The 10618-nt window shown below is 39.3% G+C and overlaps 1 protein-coding gene across 1 annotated transcript; it reads left to right on the top strand.

Annotated features, from left to right (window-relative positions):
- The first annotated feature begins 279 nt into the window (after nt 1-279).
- LOC130074128 (golgin subfamily A member 6-like protein 6) lies at nt 280-1466 on the top strand. Its single transcript, XM_056239670.1, has one exon. It carries the CDS (start codon nt 336-338, stop codon nt 1143-1145), a length of 810 nt encoding a protein of 269 aa, XP_056095645.1. The 5' UTR covers nt 280-335; the 3' UTR covers nt 1146-1466.
- Nucleotides 1467-10618: the final 9152 nt, after the last annotated feature.

The following is a 10618-nucleotide window of genomic DNA, read 5'->3' on the forward strand; positions in this document are numbered from 1 at the left end:
GGAAGTAGTGATGAGAGAAACTTAATCAAGTTAAATGAATCAAATCCTTTAAAAATAAATTATAAGTAACTAAATATGAAATGTCTTTACAATTTGCTTTCTTTTAATAATATGCAATTTCTTTATAGCTAATCAGGTTTAAGGCCACTTAAAACTCTCACTCTTACTGACTCTTACCAGTGCACTGAACTACTGAACTAGAGCTGATTGAGACGCACAGATATTTAGTGTGGATCTATTTTTCTTTCTGTTAATTATTCTCATCTTATTGTCCAAACACACAGGAAAAACTCCTGGTGAAGCGACTGAGATCCACGTGACACATTATTATAAATATGGCATTTATTAAAGAGGAGAGTGAAGAAATGAAGATTAAAGAAACATTCAGAGTGAAACAAGAAAATACAGAGGAACAAACAAAGATGGCCCTTATTAAAGAGGAAAGTGAAGACATGAGGATAGAAGAAACATTCAGAGTGAAACAAGAAGATACAGAGGAACAAACAAAGATGGCGCTTATTAAAGAGGAGAGTGAAGACATGAGGATTGAAGAAACATTCAGAGTGAAACAAGAAGATACAGAGGAACAAACAAAGATGGTGCTTATTAAAGAGGAGAGTGAAGACCTGAGGATTGAAGAAACATTCAGAGTGAAACAAGAAGATACAGAGGAACAAACAAAGATGGCGTTTAATGGCTCGGTGCACAAGATGGCGTGCATAAACTTCCCGGAAGCAAGTGTGTGCATGCTTACTTCTGATCGTAATAACACTGTGAGGGAAGAGGAGAAGAAAGCGAATATGAGCGAGTTTAAAGTAAAAAAGAACAAACTAATCTATCAGCGACAGGAGAGAAGATCATCGCTACATTGCTGTGTACCCCAATGTGCTAATTCATCTCGTTATAACTCCGTGATAAGCTTTCATGCGTTCCCGATTGACCCAGAAGTTCGGGCTCAGTGGTTAGCCAGGATTCGCAGGGACAACTTCACTCCTACAAAAAACACTAGAGTGTGTAGTGTACATTTCAAACGAGATGATTTTGTTTTGACTATTAGGACACTAAGAAAACTTAAAAAGGGAACTATCCCTTCTCTTTTTGCGTGGAATCACTATACACTACCCACACAGAGAGCAAATGTTTGAGACCATCGACCAAGATGCCCCGTACCTGCAACATCCCCATCTGACTTCAAGATGAGTGAAACCAAAGTCTTTATCTGTCTGCAAAACTCTGCATTGTGTCATCCGGCAGGGTTTTGCTGACAAATAAACAGGCATATCTCAGTACAGCTGAAATGGAGAAAGATTAAACATTGTTCATTTGCGTATACTGTCAACATTCTAACAATGCAAAGCTGGTTGAAAATCAGCAAACTTGTCCTTTAAATTAAACCAGGGGTGTTCAGCCCTGCTCCTGGAGTGTGACTGTCATGCAGACTACAGTTCCAACCCCAATCAAGCACACTTGCCTGTTTTTAAAGAAACCCTAAACACCTAAATTTGGTGGTTTGCTGGTTGAGGTTTGTTGTTTGTTTGAGGTTAGAGCTAAACTGTGGGACAGTAGCTCTCCAGTAGCAGGTATGAACACCCCTGAATTTAAAGCGACAGTTTACCTTTTACTCAACCTGTGTAGTAGTTTCTGTATATGTAAAAATGCCTTCTCCCTTAAATAAGCTTGTAACTCCTGTAAAAACTTTGTATCAAGGTTTATTTTACAAATGTTGCATTTTTTTTATGACAATCACTCCAAGGTATTTACATGTAGAGTTAACAATTAAAACTTTATTGTAAAACTAGAGACTGTAACGCCTCTAGTCTGCTTACATGTAAAAATAGAAACAGAAGTAATCTCCTTTCTCTCTAATTATTCTGGCTACTCCATTGTCTCTGTATATTCACTGAATTACCATGTTGTCTTCTGCAGAAACAACAAAATCACCCCACTCCATTGCTGTAATCAAGAGCTAGTCTTAGACCTGCCAGTAGTAACTGTGCTGTGATTTTAGTTCCATGGTGCCACTGTGCAATTTTAGATAGCTACAATCAACATAGCTTTTTGCATTCGGGCATTTTATTTCAGGCAGGCCATTTTATTGCACAGGGTGGTCTTTCAGTTTGGTCAAACACAACATCATTAGGTGACGACCCTGACCAGGGGGCATCAAGGTGGATGACAAGCCCACAAGGCAAGAAGTTAGTCTCTATTGTTCTGCAATACTCCAGAATGGCTACAGGGTCCAGTGATTCTTATTCTTCTGGCCATGTCCAATGTAGTCTCCAGTGATTGAAGATGTAATTTCTGTTGGTGACTTCATACAAACTGGCAGCTGGTAGGCTCAAGCCTGTACCTATCTAAGGGTAGAAGTGATGGAGGAGGAGCATCTGTGTGGAAAATTACTGTCCGGCTCACTGGCAGTCGATTCTGGAAGGAGATAGGATTGCCTTCTTAAAGGATTAGTTCACCCAAAAATGAAAATTATGTCATTAATGACTCACCCTCATGTCGTTCCAAACATGTAAGACCTCCGTTCATCTTTGGAACACAGTTTAAGATATTTTAAATTTAGTCCGAGAGCTTTCTGTCCCTCCATTGAAAATGTATGTACGGTATACTGTTCTTGTCCAGGAAATAAGGAAATAAAGACATCATAAAAGTAGTCCATGTGACATTGTATTTGTCATCCTTAAAATGTCACGCACAGAAACCTTGCACACTGAGTCTGATGCGTATTAATTAATCCGTTGCGAAAAAAATCGAGTCAATACAAAATAGAGTTTTCAAGCAGTGAGGATGATTTTGTTGTCCTCTTCCTTCTTAAAAAGAGAAAAAGAAAGAGAAAATATTGGGTCCATCCAATCCTGAGATTGCGTAGAGTTCCACCTCCTTATCAGGATTATCCTGAGCGAAGTTTACTTTAGGATGTCAGTTGCTCAGTTTGATGCTTTGCTAGCGATACTGGAGCCACATATTAAAAAGAAGACCACCAATTTCCGTGAACCAATCGATCCTCAACAGGATATTGGCGTTCGATTTTGTCAAAACACCTCTCAAAATGCAGAAAATTGAACCCGATCTGAATTTATGACGGGCGAAAGTTTCGGAGGCAGTAAACGTGATTAACACAACGCGAGGTCGTATTTATTTTTTAACGTGCGAACGTTATGGGAGAATTTCGGACTGAGTGTGCAAGGACTTTTCGACTTTTCCAAGAGAAGACTCAACCAGTGGGACTTTGCCGTTGCCACTGTGGCATTGCAATGTCTGTTGAGGAGTCTTATTAAACCTCTGAAACTTTAAGCACATCCTGATCAGGCAGCCCTGCTTGCACTGTCATGGCATAATAAAAATAAAATGTCAATTGCTCTTTGACATAGAATGTCACTTTAGTATAAAATATAGGGTGGAAAATAACCATGTTAGCAAAAAAAAAATTAACCAACATTATAAGTAAACCCTACACCAGTCTGAATCTGCCAAATCTGTGTTTTTCTCACACAACCTCTGTAAATATTCCAGAAAAAACAGACATGAATGGTACGCACATCCTGACCAGTGTCTTCTAGTGCCACACGATAATTCAGTGGTCCCAGCTGTTTTATTTTTCTGTAGGGACCTTTCCATTTGTTGGCAAGTTTTGAACTAAAATGGTGAAGTGCACTTGATTGTGGGAAATTTCTCACCCATACACGGTCTTTTTCTTTGTAGAAGACATCTCTTCGGGTCTTGTAGCTACGGAGCTGTCTTACTGATGCTTTTTTGGTGTTTTCTTTGGCTCTAGCTTGCAACTCGGACAGATGTTCTGTGACATTGTAAGATGGACCGGTTGGAGCAAGATTTTGCCCACGCAGCAGCTTGTCCATTGGACCCTGTAATTTGGGTGGTGATGGCGCAGTGGATAAGACACATGCCTTTGGTGTGAGAGACTTTGGTGTGTAATTTTCTCCCTAGGTGAAGCTCAGCTGGAGATATACCGGTGGTTTCTTGTACCGCTGAATTATCGTGTGACAAAAATTTGACATTTTTGATATTCTTTTTTTGTTGTTGAGAAAATCTGATTCCAGAGACTGTTCACGTCACGTCTGCCGATCCAGAGATTGTTCACGTCACGTCTGCCGAGCCAGTGTCTCCGGACAAGATGGCCGCCGCCGAGCCAGCGTCTCCGGACAAGATGGCCACCGCCACGCTGTCTGTTCCTGTTCCCGAGCTGGTGTCTGTTCCCGAGCCAGTGTCTGTTCCTGCCCATAACCCTATAGCCGCCCCCCAAGAAATTTAACCCTTAACACTTAAATCCCTTGACAGGACCATGGAGGCCAAGCTGCCTCCCGAACTGTCTGGTCCTCCCTGGCCGCCTGAAGGGTCTCCTCCCAGGCCGCCCTGGTCTCCTGCACTGCCTGATCCGCCCTGGTCGCCTCCACTGTCTGCTCCACCCTGGTCGCCTCCACTGTCTGCTCCGCCTTGGTCGCATGCACAGCCTGCTCCGCCCTGGTTGCATGCACAGCCTGCTCCGCCCTGGTCGCATGCACAGCCTGCTGCGCCCTGGTCCGCCCACGCTCCACGGCCCAGGCCCGCCATGGCAATGTCCTGGTCCCGTTCCCCTGCACAGGCCTATACCTCCATCCCGCCCCCGGGTTCGCCTCCGCTCCACCACCTGACTTATGTTCCCCTTGTCTTGTGTGGACTTTTGTCATTTCCTGGTCATGAAAACGAGGTGTGTTCAGGCACATTGATGGCGCGTTGCTATTTTGAGACAAAAAGACTGCACCATTGGCAGTATTTTTTTTTTTGTTATTTAAAGAGCGCATTAGTAATATGTGCCTATAGGCGGGTCCACAACGTGTGTACACTCTGCTTATTACACACACAGGCAGCAACACACAAACATGCCAAATATTACAAATAAAAGGATTACAATGTAAAAGATTATTATTGTGTACATAAAGATATGGTGGAATCCGGCTTGTTCTGTAGATGGTCTGCTTTAACCTCGCACACGAGGATTGCGCTCTGGAGAAGCATTCAGTTTTTCTGCTTGGAAATTCTGCCATGTAAATAGCAAATCCGCCATGGCACGAACACAACTGGCTTTTAAAGGGAATGGGAGATTCTGGTTATGTAGGTTACGCCCAAAACACAGCCATTACTCATTAAGAGAATAGGGACAACCCTTTTATACCATGCCATGCGCCAACCATTTTTCCCATCGTTAAACTAGCAAAAGTGGATTCGGACACGGTCTAAGACCATGCGCTTAGATCGTTAAAATAGGGCCCAATTTGTCTGGATATTGAGGACTACTTTCCAAATGCTCAATGCTGGGTTCATCCAGACACAACTCTTGTGAGATCCGTTCAACAACACAAACACTTTGAGAAACTACACAATAGTGATTCTCCACATAGGAACAAATGACATCGCAAGTTTAGAGTCTGCATCGACTGTCGTCCAGCGAATGAAAACTCTCATAGCAAGAATCTCACTGGTCAATCCACACATTCTGTTCTCTTTAGGGGTGTGTGAACACAAATGTAAAATCATGATAACTGAGGCTGTCATCTTTTGTCTGTGATGTTCTTCCTCTTCTGCCACATTCCTTTAATTCAGTGCTCATCGTTCATGATCATCAACGCCTGTTTTAAGTGTGAACGTAAAACCTGAAGGTGTGACTTTCCCTGATCTCTATGATAATGAGTGCTATAGTTATGCTGATTGGATTAGAGCTGATGAAACTTATTATAACTGCTTACATCCTTTGCATACTCTTTTTAAGGTCGTGATCTAGTGCTTTTGTCCTGACTCTCTGTGGTCATAAAAAATCCCAGGTAACCCCGGCATCCTGGCCAAATTTGCCCAGTGCCCTCATGGCCTCCTAATCATCCCCATATGGGTGATTCTTAGACTATGGGCAGTTTTATGTACTTTGGTCATATTTTTAAAAAGGACAAATTCCTCTTTCTTTGTCAAACTAACAATAAAACCACCTAAAAAACTTCTTACTACCTTTCTATTAGTTTTTTTTTTCATACTTTTCAACCTCCTTATAGGGGTCAAAATCACTGTTTTCTCCTTGTCGCACACCCAGACTTTTCAACTTCACCAATGAAAATACAGTTTAAAAATATGACTTATCTGGTAACTATTAATATACCTAAATTAAGCACTAGTAAAATAATTCAAATACATTATAGTATTTAATGTGAGACCCCTATGAATATTACTTTTTATACAAAATATAGCTGTCACACAGTATTCGTGTCATTACCACAACACTGTAATCTCCCTTTAAAAAGTTTTTGTGAAAGATTGTTTAGGTGGTTTCTATGGAAATGTTCAGTGACATCAGAGCACATGTTGGACATGGAGGCAATTTAAATTTTCATCAAGAACAAAAGAAGAAAAATCAAGGTAAATATTGCTTGAGCACTTAATATATTTATTCTGTCATTTCCAAACATGCTGTACCTTCAAAGGTGTTTTTAAAAAGTTAAAAATGTTAAGTTAAATAAGAGTATTTTGCATACATGAAATGCTAAGTATTGATTAAAAGCTAATCAGTGAAGCTATCTTCCATTTTCTTTTTCACAAAAAAACTACAGAAATGTCATTAAGGATAGAGACACATGCCTCTGCAAGACCCATGCCAATCTGCAGAATATGGCAGACAAGCTGCTTTATCATAAAGTCATTAAAAGCAGTTACATTGAAGATTTGAATGTATCCCTGTGTTGTTCGCCAAAATATACCAAGCAATGTATGTACAGGGAATGTACCGATTGTGAAGCTAAAGAACACCAAAAACAGTGTCATCTCAGTCTGCTCAATCAGCTCCTCTTTTCGTCATGACCCCTGTGCTATTTGGGCACATCTAACAAAAGTCCTCACTTTCCTGAAGGATCAGTACCCCACTGCTTCAGTGCTGCATGTGGTCAGTGATGGGCCGATCACCCAATACCGCTCAAAAAAGAATTTCTACTTCTTCACGAACATTCCATATCAGATAGGCTGGAAGAAACTGACTTGGAACTCTGGCCATGGAAAAGGCCCTGCTGATGGGATTGGAGCAGCAGTGCAAAGAAGAGCTGATGACATCATAGCTAGAGGGAAGGACCTACCAAATGCTCGGGTGCTCTTTGAGGAGCTTCAGCAGCAAAAGTCTGCCACAGAGCTCTTCTATGTTGAGCCAGAAGACATTGAGTCTATGGACATTCATGTGCCGTCCGAGCTACAAACAATCCGTGGCACAATGAAGATCCATCAGGTAATGGTTGACAGTCGTCTCCAAACAAATAATTGTTCTTACTAAGTTCATGCCGTACCTGTTTTTTTCTCCTTTCAGATAATCTCTGCTAGCCCAAGCCAAATGTCATGGAGAATCCTCAGTTGCTTTTGCTCTGCACCTCATGTCTGCAAAAGTTTCAATCCAGTAACAGTCATGTTCCAGCATTGGGATGAAGCTTCCCCCTCAACAAGTACATTGCATCCTGACACACCTCAAATAGGTCTGCAGCACATTGTGGACTTGAATGAGGGACTCATTGGTCAGTGGTGTGAAGTACGATGGAGATGTTTATCCTGGCATCATACAGGATACTGATGTCTACAGTGGAGCTCTGGTTAAAACCATGGGCCATGCTGGACTCAATCGGGTTTTTTTTTTGGCCTCTAAGGGATGACAAAATCTGGACCAAACCAAGAATATTATAGGCCTTATCCCTGAGCCTGTACCAGTGACCAAACGTTACAAGGAAATGATTGTGTCTGTTTGGAAAGAAATCTTTGAAACACTTAATTAGATTTGGCCTTGAAACACATCACACACACACACACACACACACACACACACACACACACACACACACACACACACACACACACACACACACACACACACACACACACACACACACACACACATATACTCTCTCTCTCACACATGCAGACATACATTCATTCACACATTCAAGGTGCTCAAACTTTTTCCATATTCCACATCTCTGTTTAAATGATACAGTTTCAGGTGTTCTTTACAGTTACTGTTTACAGAAGATGAGTGTTCATTTAAGAGACCAGTGAGAACATTTCACTACCAAACTCTCACAATTATATAGCTTCATAATTATTTCACAATGTTGACATTTTGTTGCATCATCTTTTTTTATATATATTTTTGCCTTGCCATCAGTTGTGTAAGTTATTTACAGTATGCACTGTAACTGTTCATCTGTGAGACAAATCAGTTTTATACATCAAATTCAGCACTACACTAAAAACAGGTGTGGTTATGTTTACGTAATGACTTTGTGAATTGAGTTTAATGAGTGTGATGCATTTTTCTAATAAATATCTCTACTGTTTCTCTACATTCACGTTAATTCATTGTCATTTCCACCACCACAGTGTCATTTCCATCACTACACACATTTAAAAAAAATATTTAAAAACTTAATATAAAAACTACTTAATATAAAAATTCAAGTTATTTATTTTCTAATAACCTCTTACCCCGAACAATATTAAATTTCAGAGTGTGACGATGTACAGTTCAGCATTTGGTCCTTAGGGCAGTTAATTTATCTCAATGAAAAATGTATAAATGTACATTGTGGAAAAACTGATAAAACTAGTTAGAAAAATGATCTTAGACAATTCTTGAGTGGCAGAAGTTATTCTATTTTTAAATAACAGCTGTATATTGAGATGTGGTGGAAATTACATTTGTTCACAGTAGGTCGAAAAAAATGTAAAATATTACCAATTTCTATGGTAATTTAAGTTTGTTCTCTTACAGACCTTAAAACTAGACAAATTATTTAAACTTATGAGACTGTGTTACGTGACATTTGAACAAGTTTTTTTATTCAACTTTACAAGACTAAAAGTGCCCCTAGTTGAAGAAACGGCCATATACTAATTGGCTTCATCACTCTGTCTCCTCTCCACCAGTAAGCTGGTGTGTGTGGTGGGCAATATGGCTGCCGTCGCATCATCCAGGTGGTGCTGCACATTTGTGGTGGTTGAGGAGATTCCCTACTTCTATATGTAAAGCGCTTATTAATTAATTCATTATACAACTCCCAAGATTCACTGCTTTAGTCAGACTTGATGACTGCAGCGCGACAGTACTATCTCAATAAAGAATCCTGCTGAAGATTCACTGAGTCTCTGACCTTCACTTCTGAGTTTCCTACAGCTGTAACTGGATATTGTAAGTATTTTATTATTGTTTCTAATAAACTGGTTATTGTATCTACAAACTGAACACCATTCACTTTTAATAAGGGTAGATGAGGAGTAACAACTGAATATGCAATATCATATTTTCTGAAAATTGAAGAAACTGAACAGGCTTTAATCAGTGAACATTATTCCTTTAAACTGCAAAAAAAAAATATATATATATAAAAGAACATTATCAATAAGATCAAAGACAGACCATATGTTAATTTCAATCCAATCCTTATAGAAGACAGATTTGTTACTTTTCAGTATGGTTATTTTACAGTTTTTTTCCATTGCTAAACGACAGTGAGCACAACTGGAGCTACATGTGCAAAACAACAATTTACAATTCTTTAAGGTGAATGAAAATTAGCAGTTTGCTTCAAAAGTCTGTAGTAATTTACGGAATTACAGTAATGAGGGAAAAAAGGTAGAAACTAAGAGTACATACTGTAATTCGAACAAATAATTGAGGGGCTAATCCTGCATCAGGCCACAGGTTTCAGCCGTTCAGCTGAGAGTGCAGTCAGCAGTGTGTGAAAGGCACAAGGCTGAAATCTATTCTGTTTTGAATGTGTGGTTCACAGTTTTGACAGCAGTGTGTTAGCATTTGAACAAAGTGCTGTAAATCCACAGTGTTGTGCAGGTTGTGGTTAAAGTCATGGGATAAATGTGTAGAGTTTTGAAAACTGTTCAAGCAATGAAAAACGAACTAGAGTTTGGTCCACATGAACTGCTGCTTTGCAGATTGTACTTAGAGTTTTGCACATGTAGCTCCAGTTGTGCTCACTGTCATTTAGCAATCGAAAAAAACTGTAATGCAATGCACTTTAATCAAATAAAGTTGAAATTCGATTATATTTATTGCCCTTATATTCTGTGGAGAAACTAAGAGGAATAATATGGATATATTGTGATACGGTTTTAGTTAATAAATTAAATAATTAGATTTCCTTGAAACCACATATTTAATTTTGATCAATACATTTTTTATGAGTTTAAAATACTTAAAAGTTCTTTCTCAACCTTTGTTAAATGATGAACAACATACTTGAATTTATCTGTGATTGAGAATATCACAAATTGCATTTGTTTATTATAATTGCATTATTTTTTAGCGTGTGAAAAGGACTTTTATTTTGGTCTGGAGATGTGATGTCATAAGGTTGCGTCTGTGATTCGGCTGAAGAAAGGTTTGTGTTTTTAACCATTTACAGTGTTTAAAATCAATATAAACCGTACAGACGGTTTTATAGAGAGCTGTGAAATGTATTATTACTGAGTGTAGCATTGTAATAATGTAATAAATAACATTAATGAACGTTTTGTGAGTAAGGTGCATCCATACATTTGTAACAGAAAAGGTGCGTTTCATTTCTTCCATCAATACTTGGCAGCA

This window comes from Rhinichthys klamathensis, unplaced genomic scaffold, assembly GCF_029890125.1.
Source record: "Rhinichthys klamathensis goyatoka isolate OS25496 unplaced genomic scaffold, OSU_Roscu_1.1 h1tg000570l_1, whole genome shotgun sequence".
In the NCBI taxonomy this organism is placed as follows: Eukaryota; Metazoa; Chordata; class Actinopteri; order Cypriniformes; family Leuciscidae; genus Rhinichthys; species Rhinichthys klamathensis.

What these genes read in the sequence shown, in the direction of transcription:
- LOC130074128 (XM_056239670.1), top strand. Translation starts at nt 336, where the DNA reads ATGGCATTTATTAAAGAGGAGAGTGAAGAAATGAAGATTAAAGAAACA.